Genomic DNA, 18,094 nt, shown 5'->3' with positions numbered 1-18,094 from the left:
AAAGCAGCAGCTACAAAAATGGAATGGGAGAAATGCAAGATCAGTCATTATAAATGCATCAGAAATTTCTTTCTTTGCTTAGTTTTAGAAATTTGTGCCAGAACCAAAGTATCCTTACTTGAAAATAGATGCTTTCCAAATAATTTCATTTTTAGAATGACATATTCTTGTGAATCTTTTTACTCAATTATGAGGTTCATAAAATCAAAACATCACGTATAGTTGACACATCAGTACCTTACAGAGCTGCTGCTTAACAAATTACACACCAGAAATTCTGGAAAATGCATGGAAACACTTATGCAATAAATAATTAATATTTATTTTTGTTTATATGTCATAGCCATAGCAAGCCTAAGATTTGGAGTTAAAATATATTTTGCACTCGGAATTTTGGTCAGAACATGTGGTATCATGAATCATTGGAGTAGCTGGAACAAATGTATCCAAACTGGTATACATACAATTATAATTTTTTCCTTCACTGAAGAAGGTAATAAATTAATATTGTGATATGTTACACTATATTATTACAACGCACATGAACGACTATGATGCACAATTCAGGAAAAATGTTCTCATAATCTTTACAAAGAATTCATTCCACCATGTGACACTGCATTTCTTGATGTTTCAAGTTTTTCTAATCAAAAAATATAAGATCCTTTGTCATATAATTTTTTCACATTGAATTTACTGAAAAAGTTTATAAAATGGCAAAAATCCTAGGCAAAGGAGTTGTATCTTCTCACAATACACACATAACTCACTTCAGAGTATCTTCAATCTGATTCTCAATGACACAAATACCTTAGAACCATTAGCAATACATAAAAAGAACAGAGTGAACACATTGGGCTACTAAAATCGTGACTTCAAATCCTCTGATTATCTTTTCTCTCCTGTGAATTATAAAAACAATGTTTAAAATATGAGCTATACTTTTTAGATAAGAGCTGCAATAAAAGAACACTATCAAACAAAAATGTTTGTCAATGCAAGGTCTTCATTAAAAGTTAAAAGGAGGGGGATAAAAAAATGTAAACATATTAAGATTTTACTAATTTAGAAGTCAAACAACAAAAATCAGCATTAAATTTTCAAAGGACTAGTTTCGATGGCTTCCTCAGCAGTGGAAACTAGTCCTTTGAAAATTTAATGCTGATTTTTGTTGTTTGACTTCTAAATTAGTACTTGTTTGGCGTGTCACTGTGTCATAATATTAAGATCTCTCATCACTACTGATGTAAGTAAGCTGGAATATTAATTTGTAAATAAAAATGTAAACATATTAAGATTTTACTAATTTAGAAGTCAAACAACAAAAATCAGCATTAAATTTTCAAAGGACTAGTTTCGATGGCTTCCTCAGCAGTGGAAACTAGTCCTTTGAAAATTTAATGCTGATTTTTGTTGTTTGACTTCTAAATTAGTACTTGTTTGTGTAGAGCTAATTTTTAAACTGGTGCCTAACATTTCAATAAATACTCACCGTTTCACTAAAATCCTGATTGGATCAGTCATAAATTTACTTGTCATTTCTAATATTTCATGAGGTAACGTGGCAGATATTAAAACGACTTGAGTGCTTGGTGGCAAATATCTGTACACATCATATATTTGATCCTTAAAACCTATCAAACATTAAAATGTAAATATTAAAAAATAACACAATATTTTACAGAAAAGATACAAAAACTAAAATAAGTCAAAATACAAAATATAAACTAAAAAATAACATTAATAAATTACTATATTCACCTTTATTCAGCATTTCATCAGCTTCATCTAATACAAGCATTCTGATTGAACGTGTTCGTAAATTCCTCCTGCGAATCATATCTAAAATAATTTAAAAAAATCCAGCTTTACAAATTTTTCAGAATTATTTAATTCTAATTATCAACAAAAAACACAGGTTCTTTCCTGTTAATAAGGCACCAATAGCGGAAGCTTGTTTATATAGCCGTGTCATCAATAACTGTGCAATTTTTAATATGCGCAACACTTAATTTGTACAATATTCTAATTTTTTTAATTGAAAACATCACAGATTTGAACAAATTTGACATCAATCACATTAAATACTTTATATATTATATTATATGATACACCAAAGAGCCATTACATTATGACCACCTTCCATCAATAGCAATGGACTCGCCCAGAACTAAACCAGTGTGCGTGCACAGCTGATGTTGGAGTATATAAAGTGGCTATGCATTGTCTTTCCAAACATAGTGCAATTAGCAACATAATGGGAAAAACAGCTAATTTATGAGACTTTGATAAAGATCAAATCGCTATGGCTCAGCAAATGGGAACATCATTATCAGAAATGGCATGTTTAGTGGTCTGTTCACATGCAGCTGTTGTGAGCAGATATCGAAAGTGTATGTATGGTGAAACGGCAAGTCGCTGGCCAGCAGTGTGTCGTCAATGGTGCATTGATTCCAGAAGAGAGCTGAGATTGCTACCCATTGTTAGCCGTGACCGAAGAGCTACAACAGTGGTGACCAAATGGTATTTCTCAACACACTGTGCAGCGTATATTGTTGCATATGGGCCTAAGCAGCCGGAGGCCAAAGCATGTCACTGCACTGACGGCATGTCATCACCAGCTGCGTCTGCAATGGGCCAAGAAACATTGAAATTGGACATCGAAATTGGAATGGAAGAAAGTTGCATGGTCCGACAAATCACGTTTTCTGGTCCATCACATTGATGGGCGTGTACTAATACCAGGGTTGCCACTTAAAGAGGAGAATGAAATTCCCTGACTTTTCCAGATGTGTTTTGAGAAAATTCCAGTCTATAGGCATAGTGCACGCTGCCTGTGCTGAGAGGTAAATTAATTATGGTACTACTTGAAAACACAAAAATTTGCCAATTTCATATGACTTACTATATATATAATTCCCAAAGCATTACTATTATAACTATAATAGAAGTTATTTTCTCCACTGAAGATTGAGATTAGAATCTGCCCAATTTGGATTAAAAAATGACTTTTTTGCAGACATTTTGCAAGTAAACGAAAGGAAGAAATCTATTTAATGACATTTTTAAATAAATTCAGGTATTTTATATTTATTTAGCAGCATACACAAGGAAAAATATGTGATTAAATTTCGTGATATTATGCCATCACACTGCTAGATTTAGTTTCACAAGTATGCCAGAGAAAATTGCATGAAATTTGAAAGTATTATTAAATAATAAAAATAAATTTAGAGGAAGGAAGCAACATTAAATGATATGAATAACATTAAAATGAAGTTAATTACTTTAAAATTGAATTACAAAAATCAATGATATTTCAGCGACTATAGTTATATTAAATGTCAGCCTAGACGACTGATTTTTTTTATTTATTTATTTTACTGCAAAATGAAAAATAAGGCATTTATTTAAAATGAAAAAAAAAAAAAAAAAAATTCTGAAAGGTTTCAGATTTTAAATTACGTTTAAAGGGACGTTTTTTTAATGTTTTGTATGTTACCTTTATTTATTAAATATAATGTTCTTTGCATTAAACTATAAAATTCAGTTATATACCAATGGCACAAAATAATTTTATCTTTAGAATTTCTGATACACAGTTCCACACGCTGGAGGTAAAAAGGTTCCCCCCCCCCGTAAAGTGTTGCCATTTCTCGCTTTTAAGTCGCCGAGTTCGTTACTCAAAAATTCGTTAAAAGTTTTACAAAATATGAAATCAATAATAAAACAAAATCCAAATTTCAAATTTGGTCTTCCACGTGCCCATATTCATAAGAGGATTACATCATTCAAAATTTGATGGCTCTATGTATTGTTGTTTTGTCACAATGTGAGAAATATACATACATTTATGCAGATTTTTCCTTATTTAATTTCTTCAAATATAATGTAGGACTCTAACATTTGGTGGCAAGAGTTTGAAAAAGTGATTTGCCGTTTAGTGATTCAATGCAAAATTGCAAAGTAAACGATAGTCCTTCAGGGACAAAGAACCCTTTGGATAGAAAAGGTTTAAAAGATTTTGCAGTAAAATCCTAGTCTATGCTACGGCCTTGACCACAATTTTGAAAATTTCCGCCAACACTTTCTTAAACAGAGAGGTGTGTTGCTACTGCTCATCATAATCTCGCCAGATCCCAAGTGTACCGTACAAGGTTAGAATAAAAAAATTTGTATTGTTAAGATGGAAAACTTCTCCGGAACAGGAGTGGCTCTGTCCCAACGTAGAGTGAAACAGTTGCATATGTGCGAAATATCTATTGCCAAAGCTCGAAGCCAGTGTCGAAGATCAAAGGTCACGTTTATCAAGAGTACATAAAACGGATATTGTTTTAAATTTCTTTAAACTTTAGAGGAAAAAAAAATATTTTTTCATGCAAGTAAATTAATTACTAAATTAGTTATTTAAAGCAAAAAAAAGTACTAAAATCCGAGTTTAAATTACCGTGAAAGTCAAAAAAGAAACGTTTTGTCAAAGAATGTTTCTTCTTAGCACATGCTTTACAATTTCCCGCAGTGGGAGAAATTCTCGCCGCCAGGTTCCATTGCCAAATCCCTTGGCGAGTTTTTCCTCTGCTTTCCAGTGGCACTTTAGCAAACTGATTTACATTATGTCTATGGAACCTTTCCTTCTTTACATAGACATTCTTTCATTAAAATAGAGTACATGGGGGGTATTCTAGCCTCCATAGTACCATATACTAGGATTAAACTGATTTTGTTGTATACAAGAATGGGAAGGTATTTTCTTTAGTTCAACATGTACTGTGATATGACTGCACAGGCAAGACTCTTGATTCTTGGGATTACTGGAAACCAAAGTTGCTGGAAACTTGCTTTGCCTTTCTATCTGACTGGAGCTGCAAAAACTGGTTCGATGCCAACTGCCCAAATGATGCTCACGCGATACATAATTCGCCAACAAAGTGATGGCTTCCAATGTTGGCATAAAACTAACTTTTTTGGGGCTTGCCGTATGACATTCCCTGACTTTTCCAGATTTTGACTAAATATTTGAATTCCCTGACTTTTTCGGCTTTCCAGGTAGCAGGAGAACCCTGTAATATGAAAATTTCAAACGAAACTCTGGCTCCCAAATGCACAGTTGAATGGAGACAAGTCAGTGGCAGGAGTATTATGGTGTGGGCAATGTTATCATGGAGCACATTAGGACCCATAATCCCCACAAAACAACCCCTGACGTCTGTGTGCTACGTTAACACTGTTGCAGACCAAATTCAGCCATTCATGACAACACAATTTCTGGCGAGGAATGGTGTTTAGCAACAGGATAATGCACCATATCATAAATACTGAATTATCAGGAAGTAGTTCGAGGTGCATTCCAGTAACTTTCAAGTCATGTCTTAATGATGATGATGTCGTGTCTATGACAAAGTGCAATTATATAGCTTTGAAGCTGTCAAAGACAGCTTTTGCAACCTCGGCAGCTCTATCAGTATAAAGTAGGCCCACTGGGTCTTCAATGCCGATGTTAAACAGTCTGGCCTGAATTGCTGGGCAGCTGAAGATGTGATGGCGAGACAGTGGCATGTCATCTGGGCAATGAGGACAAATGTTGGTGTAACTACGCTGTCCGTCTGCAGAAATCCTCATTACTTTTAAGTGATTTGTCCTAAGTCTGATTATGATAGTCAATATGGCTCTGTCGCAGTTCAATTCCGGGATGGAGTTTCCTTTAACTTGACCGATTAGTCTTTGGCTGGCAACTGCATTGGCATCAACGAAGATTAAGCAGTTGGATGGCTGAGGAGAATCACTGGATGCCTTTGCAAGCTCATTGGCCTTCTCATTAACAAAAATATTTACATGAGCCGGTATCCATTGTAAGATGCAGGATCTTTGGGCAGAAATGATTTTGTTTGTGAGCTCAATGATCTGATGACTGATTTGACATTTGCCCTTCTGGATCGCTTGCAATGCTGATCTACAGTCAGAGAAGATGATGACGCCCTTGGAACTCTGGTCTTCTTTAGAGAGATAAGTCTCCAGAACACTTTTGATGGCGACGAGCTCGCATGCATAGTTGGAGACAATTTTCCCAACAGGAATACTGGGGCATTTCTGCACTCCGTGTGGTCCGCTCCTACTCTGTTCAGATTGGAGTCGAAAGAGCCGTTCTGTGTAGGCGATCATCAGATCTTGAGTTAAGGTCGTGAGTTCCTCAATGGTATGGTCACCCTTTTCTTTGATCACTGCGGTGGGATCTTTCCTGGTACAAGGCTGTAAAAGATTTAAATAAATTTTTGTTTGGGGGAGAGGGCACAGAATGTTGTAAGGCTCTTTGAAAATTTTGAGTCTCATATTTGATGTTGATGTCATTTCTGATATCTTGGTCATGTTGGAGGGTCGAGGATCTCTTAAGCCTGCAATTATCATTCCATGCCCTGAAAGTTCTACTTGAGATATGATGTTCAGCAAGGGTTTGTATTTTGTTGGTAAATTTAATTGTTATTATTTTTCTTCTGCTCTCCAAGGGGGCGAGGCCACATTCCTTTTCAATTTTGATGTTATTCATTGATGAAACAGCTCTAGTGATGATTTTAGAGGCCCTATATTGAACAGCATTGATCTTTCCTTTAACAGTAGGCCTTGCCGATGCCCATATGGGTGCTGCATATTCTAGAACAGGCCTGACGATGGAAGTGTAAGTATTCTTGAAGGTTTTTGGTCTTGATCCCCCAAGAGGCACCACAAAGTCTTTTAAGGATGTTTAGCTTTTTCAGTGCCTTTATTGAAACATGTTCAAGGTGTTTAGAGAATCTCAACTCTGCATCTAGAGTCAATCCAAGATACTTGGGGTTAGAAGTTTGTTTGATTTCAGAACCTAATAGCTTTATAATAGGATGAAACGAGCTTCTATTTTTTCTATCTGTTGAGAAGATACAAAAGTTTGTTTTATCTAGATTAATTTTAAGATCTTTTGACCAGATTTCAATACCTTTCATACAGATATTTAGAGCCTTTTGTGAGACTTCAAGATTTGAGTGGGTGTGCCAGACTGCAACATCAACAGCATAACAGGCAACTTTGATTTCTTTACTGATGTGGGGGGTCAATCGTATTCATGTATAGAAGAAAAAGAAGAGGGCTAAGTACGGAGCCAAGCCCTGAGGAAATCCCGCCCGGGTATGGTGAATGGTGAAGAAACTGCCATTAACCCTGACTTTAAAGCTTCTATTCCTTAGAAAATCATTTATCCAGATTAGAGAATTAGATGTAACGCCTGTATCGTGAAAAATGTTGATCAGTTTCTGCCTCCAGACCCTGTCGAAAGCAGCAGAAAGATCAAGAAGAACCCTGGTGGTTTTCTTATGGGGTTTGTTTTGAAAGCCGTCAACAATTGATTGGCAAAGGTAGAAAAGCTGATCGACGGTGCTGTGATTGGCTCTATATGCAGTTTGATATGAGTACAAAATGTTGTTCTCTGTGATCCAATTCATCAGCCTAGAGTGAATAATGCGCTCCATAAGTTTACACGGAATGCAGGTGAGTGAGATAGGTCTGTAACTAGCGCAGTTACTTGCAGATTTTCTAGGTTTTAGGATGGGAACAATTACAGAGTTCTTCCAGGATTTGGGTAACTTACCAGAGCACCATAAGATATTAAAGATATTCAGCAAGTCTCTTTTGGCATATTCACCAAAATGTGTTATCATTTGTCCGAAAATGAGGTCTGGTCCGGGGGATTTTTTTTGATCCAGGCTATTTATTGCAGATTTATTGCAGTTCCTCAGGATCAAAGTCAGAAGTGAAGATGTTGTTGTCGGTCGTTTTCATGCTTCTTTTAATAACAGACAGGTATTTTTTATTAACTTTTTTGTCTCCTGTCGTATACTGGAGTTTGCTAGAAGCTTTGTAGTGCTTAGCAAGTTTCCTATTTCTTTGTTTGTTCTGGCGTTTGAGCCGTTTGTGGAGATCACATTCGACTGAGGTTCCGCCTGTATGTTGGCTGCTGGACTGCTTGAGTTGTTTAGAGCCTTAATCAAGTTCCAATATTGGGACGTTCCTTTTCTTGGGTCAATTTTTTCGCACAGCTCTGTTTACTTCTCTTGTTTGCTAGCCAAGCTGGCTTCTTCCACCTTTTGACTTACTTTTATAAGTTTACGTCTTATCTCTGCACTGTTGTTGCTTTGAAGTTTTTTATTGGTTTGGCCTCTTTCCTTTATAAGTGCCTCGATGTTATAATCCTCCCAAAATGGAATCCAATCGTCCTTACACTTTCCTCTAGGTATGTGAAGTTTTGCTGCGATTTGGATGTGGCTAGTAAAGAGAGAGAGAAGTTCCTCAAGGCTACTACAGACTTTTGGTTCAGAGCAGAGGTTCTCAAGTTCTCGGGTAAACCCAGGCCAGTCTGCTTTACGGAAGTTCCATTAGTGCTTGGATTGCGATAGACGTTCTCGGTTTATTGAGAAGGTTGTAAGAACTAGGTAATGGTCACTGATGGCAGAATCTAGGACTCTCCAGTTTGTTCTGTCTGCTGAAAGGTGGCTAATGGTGGTGATGTCAAGTGCAGCCGCTGTTGCATTTGTTCAGGAGATGTAGGTATTTTCTCCTGTGTTGAGGATGGTTAAGTTCAAGTCATCTGTTAGGTCCTCAGCTTGGGTTCCTTTAGAATCCAGCAGATTACTGCCCCAAGAAGGGCTCTGGCATTGAAGTCTCTTATACGATTTTTGTCTCCGAGTTTGAAGATGCCAGATCTTGAAGGAGGTCTGTATCAATAGGAGAATTGTTGGGATGGTAAACATTAATCACGGTGATAGTGTTCCAGAAGGACATTTATTAATTAAGACACAATAACACGCCGAATACGTACTAATTCAGAAGTTAAACACCAAAAATCATCGTTAATTTTCAAAATTTTCACAGGACTAGTTTCGATGGTTTTACCGAACCACCATCCTCAGCTGCGAAACCGCAAATGAACAAGATAGAAAATAATGATTAGATAAGATAAGAAAGCCTGGACAAGAATAAGCAAGTGGCGCCATCTGTTGGTGAAACCAAAACTAAAACATAATTTCTTTAAAGGCCAAAGGCAAAGATGGATTGGAATTAGGATCGTTAACAAGAACAGAAAGATTTTTTTTAATGTGAAATGCCTCTAGAAAATCCAGTTCTCCAATGGAAGATGCTTTTTGAATAATTTTGGCAGCAGAAAAATTGAAAGTGTGATTTTCGGACCAACAACGTTGAGCTATGAAGACTTCTGTGTTTCCTTTTTCTAACATATGCCTCATGTTCCTTGACGTGGAATTTTAAGGCTCTCTTAGTTTGGCCAATGTAAATTAAACCACACTGGCAAGGAATCCTATAAATACCCCAAGAATTCATATCCGGAATGGGTTCCTTGAGTATGGAACTCGGAATTTTATTGATGGGAGAATAAACAACCCGAAAATTAAATTTCTGCAAAATATGTGCAACTTTATAGCTAATTGATGGAAAGAAGGAAATAACAACAGAATTTTTATAATCTCCTGAAACGAGAGTGTGCCTTTTAGTGTGTTGAGATGATAATTTTTTAACTGCTTGATTAATAATGTTGGGTGAAAAGCCCCTGTCAATAGCTATTGCTTTTAAATAATTTAGTTCTTCATCAAGGGCTAGTTTGGAGGAGCAAACTTGAAGAGCACGGAAAACATAGGAATAAAATGAAGCTAACTTTTGTTTAGTTAGATGACATGATTTAAAGTGTGGTGGAAGGCAAACCGATGAAGGTTTACGGTAAACCGTAGTACTGAAGTTGGATGTGTTACGTGTGACCAGAATGTCGAGAAATGGAGGAGAATTGCATGTCTCAAGTTCAGAAGTGAACTGAATAGCAGGATCAATAGAATTCATTTTTGAAAGAACTTTATTTAAATCATCTTTATTACCTTCAAACAGGGTAAAAGTATCGTCTACATAGCGGAACCATGCCGGGAAGTTTAAAGTTTCAAACAATTTTGATTCATAATAATGCATGTAGATATCAGCCAGGATGGGACTGAGGGGGCTTCCCATGGCTAATCCCTCAGTTTGCTTTTAATATTTATTTTGGAAAACAAAATGTGTTTGTTTCAAACAGAGTTGAATGAGAGAAATTAGCTCATGAATTTCGATGCAAGAGAAATGAAATTCGCGGAGTCTGTTTCTAGACATCTTAATGCACCCTCCACTGGACCATTGGTGAATAATGATTTTACATCAAAAGAAACCATGAGTAAATTTCTTAGAGAAATGTTTTTAACCTTTTTTACAAACTCTATTGAATTTTTTATGGTGTAAATGTTATTGTCTAATAGAGTTGGAAATCTAGAAACTAAATATTTAGCTAAGGGATACAAGGCAGTACCTAAATTTGATACAATAGGGCGAAAAGGAATACCACTTTTATGAATTTTGGGAAGAGCATATAATCTGGCACAATTCGCAACAGATGGGATAAGTGAATGTTTTAAGTTGCTTGAAATGATTTGTGAAGATTTGACCGCAGTTTTTATTTTTTACAAGTCCGAAGGTGAAGGATTTTTAGGGATCGGATTATATGGTCCTTCGTTTAAGAATTTAGTGACACCATCGATGTAAGTGTTCTTACCCATGACGACTATCTGGCCACCTTTGTCGGCCTTTGAAATGATAATATCCGGGTTAGAATGAATTTCGCGCATTGTAGCTCTTTCTTTCGCAGTTAGTTTTGGTTTCAAAGGTTTATTATTGAATTTCACATTATGAGCGATAAGATGCCTAATCATTTCTTTCTGTGAATCTGAACCTTTACTGAACTTGAAGGGTTTTTTGATAGGAGCCAAAATCTTTAGAATCGAGGGTTTACAGGTTTGTGAGAAGTTAAAATTATATTTTAGAATTCTCTCTTGTTCTTCTGAAGGACTAACATTAGAAATATTAACTATTGGCTTGATGTTTACAATGGGAAGATTTTTTGAACTACTTGAACTGGAAGACTATAAAAGAAGTTTTTCGAATTTATTTGCAAGGGTGCTCTTATGACGGTTAACTGCATTCTCCGTTCTAGACCAAGACTTTTGTTCAAGAAATACAAGGATATGAATTCTTGGGGTATTTATAGGATTCCTTGCCAGTGTGGTTTAATTTACATTGGCCAAACTAAGAGAGCCTTAAAATTTCGCGTCAAGGAACATGAGGCATATGTTAGAAAAAAGGAAACACAGAAGTCTTCATAGCTCAACGTTGTTGGTCCGAAAATCACACTTTCAATTTTTTTGCTGCCAAAATTATTCAAAAAGCATCTTCCATTGGAGAACTGGATTTTCTAGAGGCATTTCACATTCAAAAAAACCTTTCTGTTCTTGTTAACAATCCTAATTCCAATCCATCTTTGCCTTTGGCCTTTAAAGAAAGTATGTTTTAGTTCTGGTTTCACCAACAGATGGCACCACTTGCTTATTCTTGGTCCAGACTTTCTTATCTTATCTAATCATTATTTCCTATCTTGTTCATTTGCGGTTTTGCAGCTGAGGATGGTGGTTCGGTAAAACCATTGAAACTAGTCCTGTGAAAATTTTGAAAATTAACGCTGATTTTTGTTGTTTGACTTCTGAATAAGGACATTTATTGCTTGAGCCTCCGTACTGGTATCTGACAGGATAGTTGAAAGGACTTCTATGTATTTAATTTCTGGTGTCTTTACAAGATAAGCTATTCCTCCTCCGTTACCACCTGGCCTGTCCTTTCTGATTGTTGTGTATCCTTTAATTTTTAGATTAAGTTTTTGGTTAAGTAATGTTTCCTGCAGGCAGGCAACATGAATATTGTTGGAAAACAAAATGTCTGAGAGTTCAGCCAATTTTCTCTGGGTACCATTAATACTTAGCTGCAGAAAGTTTACTGTCCTCGTAGCTAATTCCTCAACGCGTCCCCGGACTGCAGGTCACGTCACGTCGGCTGCCCCGGACGCGGTAGCAAGTTGAGTAGTAGATATTGCACAATTCATAGAAAAAGAAGCTGCCAGAGCCTTGAAGAGGTTGGACTTTTGCCTGTTGGTCTGCGGGAGATATTTTCGTTGGTCCATGGTAAGTCATGTCTAGGCCTCCAAATTCACCTGACAATAGAGCATTTGTGGTCCCACCTGAAAAATCAAATTTGTGCTGCCACACTACCGCCTCACAATATGCGGGAATTGCAGGACCAATTTGGTTGTTGAGGGCTTGGTACACGTGCCTCGGACAACCTATCAGCACCTTGTGGAATCAATGTTACACCGGATGATGGCAGTTTTGAGGGCTAGAGGTGTTGTTTCTACATGTTATTAACAGGGTGGTCATAATGTAATGGCCTTTCAGCGTATATTACAATTATTATGAGTTCATTCGCTTCCATGAAGCTTTACATATCACTAGGGTTGCCACCATCTAGTTTAATTTCATGCTAACATTTGTTTGGTTCTAAGTGCTGTCAAGTAAAGAAAAAAGTACGAAAAATAAAATGAAATCAAAGGCATCTATGAAAGCTATCATACCAAATACTCGTCCAGGAGTACCAGAAACAACATGCTGTCCATAATCTAATTTGCGGATATCTTCTCCGAGATTTGTTCCTCCAATGCAAGCATGGCACTGCACATTCATGTAATCCCCTAAGGCTAAAATAACCTGAAATAGTTCAATCATTAGCATATACCTATTGACAATTTTAGAAACAACACATACATGAAAATAAGGTACAGTAATCTTTTCCTCCTTTGAAATACCTTTCACAAAATCACACGATAAGTTAAAACAAATTTAAAACCCGATTATTATTTCTTATGTTTTACATTAAAAGAAATGAATAATTAATACAAAGGACGAATGAATTAAATAAGTTAATATTAATTAATTTCATATAAACTGAAATTAATTTAATCGTTCGAAACTATATACTCGCAACAAAACTTTGCAAGGAAAAAGCACACTGAATAAATATATAAAATTGCTTTTAATTCAAGAAATAAGCAAACAAAGCTATTGACTATTTTCTGAACAATTCTGAAATAGGAATAAGAAAGCAAATATAAAACTTGCACTACAAAATTAAATAAAAAAGTTGAAAAATATAATAATAAATTATAAATGATACAAATATGAGATATCATCATATATGAATGTATTGCTTGTGTGTATCAGTAACCATTTACTTCTCACCAAGACAAAATCACTTACATTTTCCTTTTTTTTGCAAGGCTACTAAAAAATACACCAAAACTCTAAATGCAGTCCCCCAAAAATATCAATTTGAAATTTACTTATTAAGAAAAATTAAGAGAATAGCTATGAAAAATAATTTTACAGTACTTCTTTAAGAATAATAACACATCTTAAAACCTAGTACACCATTAAGATCAAGCTTTTATCAGGCAGAGTTTGTTTCAACCATTTAGCTTTCCAAGTATTGCCTTAAAACTTTTCTTTTTAGATTTAAAAAACATCATATTATTGTTATATGGCCATTTAATGATACATTCATCCTATGCAGATTTATTTATCCACTATTGGTTTCCTTAACATAGTCTCCTCCTATTATTTACTAATTGTCCACATTTATAATAATTACCTGAAAAAATAAAATGCTTACATACATACATCAGCTGAGCCAGTTCTCCTTCAATATCTTCTGGAAATCTTGGAGTAAACTATTACAGTCAAAAGTCGTTAATCCGGACCTCAAAGCTACAAACTTTTTGTGCGTGTGTCAACGCATAATGCATCCACGCATGCGCGTAATACTTTTACGCATGCGCATAATACATTTACGCATACATGTTTAATGTATAATGGACGGTATAAGCTAAGCTAAAATCATCTAATTATCTATTTCAGTTAATGTTGCAGATTGCGTTGCTCCTTAATCTTTGAATTGGATCTGGCTTATTATTTTTTGCAGACTGTTAGAGCAATTTTATAAAAGTAAGCTTGAACTTTCAATTATGTCAAATCGAATTTTAAAGGATCTACAAAGCGAAAGTATGTTTCGATGTCCATCAAACAAAAAGTGGAATTGCTGCAAAAAATGGATAAAGGCATATCCTTTGTTTCTGTAACCATTCCGAAATCTGTTTATGAATTTCACGCTGCTCTGCGGGAGGGGGGGGACGTCGCGGCGCGAAATGAATTGGAAGTTGATCTGTCAGCACTATCCTTATCCTCAGGGGAGATGTTTTTATTTTATTTGGCTTATAATTCCTTACTAAGTGTAGTATTTCATCTCGATGTACTCCGTCTTTGATATGATTTAAATCAAATTTCTCGTCATTATAATTCACTTTCGATAGTGAAGAAAGTGACACAGAGGTTATTGAAAACGAAAAAATTACGATTGACAAATTAGTCGGTATTCTCGACACAGCGATTATAGGACTTGAACAGCGGAACTTTATAACTGAACAAGAAATTATGTCTGTTTATAGAATTAAAGAGAAAGTATGTAGGGGAGTCAATTGAAAACCATAAAAGTAGAAATAAAAATCCGCATATGGCGCCAGTGAGCAGTAAGTTGACATGCCTGTTTGCGATAGTATGCCGGATGTCTCCTAGGTTGCAGCAGCCGGCAGATGCACAAACACCGGCGCAACAACAGTTCCAAAATGGCAGCCCCACTAGCCACATGCATCAGCGAGGAGCAGCGTTCTGTGATTCGGTTTTTGCGAGGTGAAGGTGTGAAACCGATTGACATTTTTAGGCGAATGAAGGTTCAGTACGGAGATGCGTGTTTGTCACAGCCACAAATCTATGAATGGTGCCGGAAATTTGCAAATGGTGTTACGTCCATGGCCGATGCTCCACGCCCCGGCCAGGCTCGGCGCGTAGTGACTCCAGAGACCATTTCAGCCGTTGAAGCCATCGTTTTGGAAAACTGCCGTATGACAATAGACGAAATTGCAGCATGTGTACACATGAGTCATGGATCGGCACATCATATTGTGCATGATGTTCTACAGTTTCATAAGGTGTTTGCAAGATGGGTGCCCCAACAACCGACGTCTGAACTGAAACAGCGACGTGTTGATGCGTGCGAAGACCTTTTGTGGCATGCTGAACGTGACAGTAATGCCTTCCTGTCACGAATCGTCACTGGTGACGAAACATGGGTGCATTACCATCAGCCTGAAACAAAGCGAGCGAGCAAGGAGTGGCGCCACTCCTCATCAACGAAACCCAAAAAGTTTCAGACACAGCTGTCTGCAGGGAAGGTTATGCTAACCCTCTTTTGGGACGAAAAGGACATCATCTTGGAGCACTACACGCCACGAGGAACCTCTGTGATGAGTGCTACGTACTCGGACCTCCTAAAAAATCATCTCCGGTCTGCCATCAAAATGAAACGACGTGGATTGCTGTCAGCCGGTGTGCTGCTGCAACACAACAATGCACGGCCCCATGCGGCGCGTGCAACGTTGCGACCATCACAGACCTGAAATTTGAATACCTCCCACATCCCCCCTACTCGCCAGACCTCGCACCGAGCGATTTCCATCTGTTTGGTCCACTCAAAGAAGCAATGAGCGGCAGGGAGTTCCAATTCGATGAAGAGGTACGCAACGCGGTGCACGAGTCGAGTGGTTGCACCATCGCCCAAAAGACTTTTTTTCTGCAAGTATTCAAGCTCTTCCGAAGGGCTCGCGGGCTTGCATTGAACGAGGAGGGGACTATGTTGAAAAGTGATTTACTTCTGTACCCTGTGTGACCAATAAATAATATTAAAAAAAATAATTATGGTTTTCATTTGACTCCTCATATTATCACTTAAAAATGAAGCAACTTAAACTGAAAGAAATGTTTAATAAAGTAAACAAATAAATATTAAGCTTTTTTTTTTTTTTTTTTTTTTTTTTTTGTAAATTTTGATACCCTTTAGATCATAATTGCTCTTTATTTCATAAATTACGGTTTTATATTTTTAATTTTATAATTTCTGCATGCCATCTTACCAGAATTAAACTGATGATCTATAATTCGGAAAAATCGATAATCCGGAATCGCCGAAGTCCTGACAAGTCCGGATTAACGACTTTTGACCGTATAAACTTTAGATGACTTAACATCTAGGACACGCAAATGCTGGTTTTATTATTTCAAATTATCCAGAGCATTCAATGAATATGAGCACTTCTTCTTTATGTACCTTAAGCACAACTTATATTTTACTCTGTATCAAAAGTTTCTTCGGTTTATACACATTAACTGCTACTAGAATCCTGGTTGGTGGCAAGTTCAATAAATGTCTTGTCAATAAATGTCTGTCTCCCTAGTGCAACCATGCTCTCAATGTTTACATTTTTTTCTGGATCCACTCAGAAATATTGGTAACAAAATGAAAAATATTTGCTTTTTCATAATAATGAAATATTTCCAAACGGACACAAAAAAAGTTTTTTAAATTGTATATAACTGAAGAAAACATTATGCAACATTGAATGTGAAACAATGAAAAATGCAGACAGCTACTAAGAATGAGACCAAGAAATCCATTTACAAGAAGCCAACCACATTTATAACCACCATGTGATTTACCTACTATAATTAGTTCAACAGATTAACATCACTGCAGTTTTGCTAAGAAGTGATGTAGCAGATAAAACTATCACAAACCACAAATAATTATCTTTCAGAAGTTTACATGATAAAATAAAGCAATCATCAATGAAAGAAGTTACTGTTAGTTATTTATTATAGGAGTAACAATTTCTTTTCACCAAATAAAGAATTTAATTTTTTTAATGTTGGTTAATAATAATGGGAAATACACTTTTTGTTACATGAACATATATTTATTTACAAGTTCTATGTAGATTTAGAGACATGAATCACATTAATAAACACACTATTTGCACTTGCAAGATCAACACATTTGAGCTGAAGCTGCTAGAGACAAGTTCTCAAATTATACCAGTATAGTTATGAAAATGTGAATCAATTTACTTGTAGATATTAAATGAAGCTCATAATAAAAGATTTGTAAATTAAATGTTTAAAAAAGCTAAGACTATGCATTAAAATATTTGTAATAAGCACAAAGTAGACTCAATATGGACAACTGTTTCTCATAGCATTTTAAAAATAAGATTTAATATTTATATTCAATAACAAAGAACTTCATAAAGTAAAATTTAGATCACTAAAATTAATTGGGCAACTCTCCCAGCACATTTAAAAAATAAAAAATAAACAGCACATAAGATAGACAGCATCAGTCTTGTACGAAATATTTTTTTAAAAACGAAATTAATGCATACCTTCTGAATTTGTACTGCAAGCTCTCTTGTAGGAGATAATATCAGAACTTGTGTCTCTCTTACTTCTGTATCAAGTACCTGTAAAACTCCAATGGAAAAGGTTGCAGTTTTTCCAGTCCCAGATTGTGCTCTAGATTAAAAAAGAAATTTTATTGGAGTCTGCTTTTTCCCCTTAACATTTTGCATACTTAGCAAAAACAAAATTATGCCACATACATTAAAAAGTAAAAAAAATAATAATAACAGTAAATATACATATAAAATAATTAAATTTTCCAGAAACAAAACTAAAAAATATAATGCTTGCTTTTAATTCATAGTTTAATATTTCATTATTCAGAGCCAATAATTTGGTTTTCCCTTTTACATTCTAACATTTTTAATCAGCATAGTTTTCAGAATGACTACCAATTTAGCAAGAAAAAATTAAATTCAGGTTTTGCTACATACTGTTGTAAACATCTGTAAATATTTAAATTCTTTCAATTGCACTCTTTTGGCATCATTTTTACTTAGTTTATTAAGTCATTGGTTATAGGTTGATAATTTTAGGATTTATTTTGCATTTAATTACATTTGCAGCCACAGTTTAAGTGTTTATTCCTTATATAGTAGCTTTGTAGATCTTCAGTGCAGCAACATTTAAATTATAAAAATAACGGTTGATCTTTAAAGATTAGGTAAGTTAGTATTTTTAATTATTTGAGGATATTATTTTTATGCATTGTTCTAAATGTAAGGTGGAAAGGAATTTTGTATTATTGGGAAAATTGTTATTAGCAATGATTTAGTTTAAAGTAATTAGGATTGTAAGGTAATTTTTATTAATTTAATGTA

At 35.5% G+C, this 18,094-nt stretch overlaps 1 protein-coding gene across 2 annotated transcripts in view; it reads right to left on the bottom strand.

Moving 5' to 3' along the window:
* Positions 1 to 18,094, bottom strand: part of LOC118190457 (eukaryotic initiation factor 4A-III) — a 41,959-nt gene that overhangs the window by 16,626 nt on the left and 7,239 nt on the right. For both annotated transcript variants that reach the window (XM_085814423.1, XM_085814420.1), the window contains exons 3-6: positions 17,258 to 17,387; positions 12,506 to 12,638; positions 1,762 to 1,842; positions 1,493 to 1,634 (exon numbers count right to left, since the gene is read on the bottom strand). In XM_085814423.1, coding sequence (XP_085670549.1) covers positions 1,493 to 1,634; positions 1,762 to 1,842; positions 12,506 to 12,638; positions 17,258 to 17,387 — 486 coding nt within the window. The remainder of the gene's footprint in view (positions 1 to 1,492; positions 1,635 to 1,761; positions 1,843 to 12,505; positions 12,639 to 17,257; positions 17,388 to 18,094) is intronic.

This window comes from Stegodyphus dumicola, chromosome 1 (assembly GCF_044657685.1).
Source record: "Stegodyphus dumicola isolate Sdum_Otavi_A_Nest chromosome 1, ASM4465768v1".
In the NCBI taxonomy this organism is placed as follows: domain Eukaryota; kingdom Metazoa; phylum Arthropoda; class Arachnida; order Araneae; family Eresidae; genus Stegodyphus; species Stegodyphus dumicola.
The sequence above is the reverse complement of the archived record's forward strand: the minus strand, read 5'-3'. Positions and strand labels throughout refer to the sequence as shown.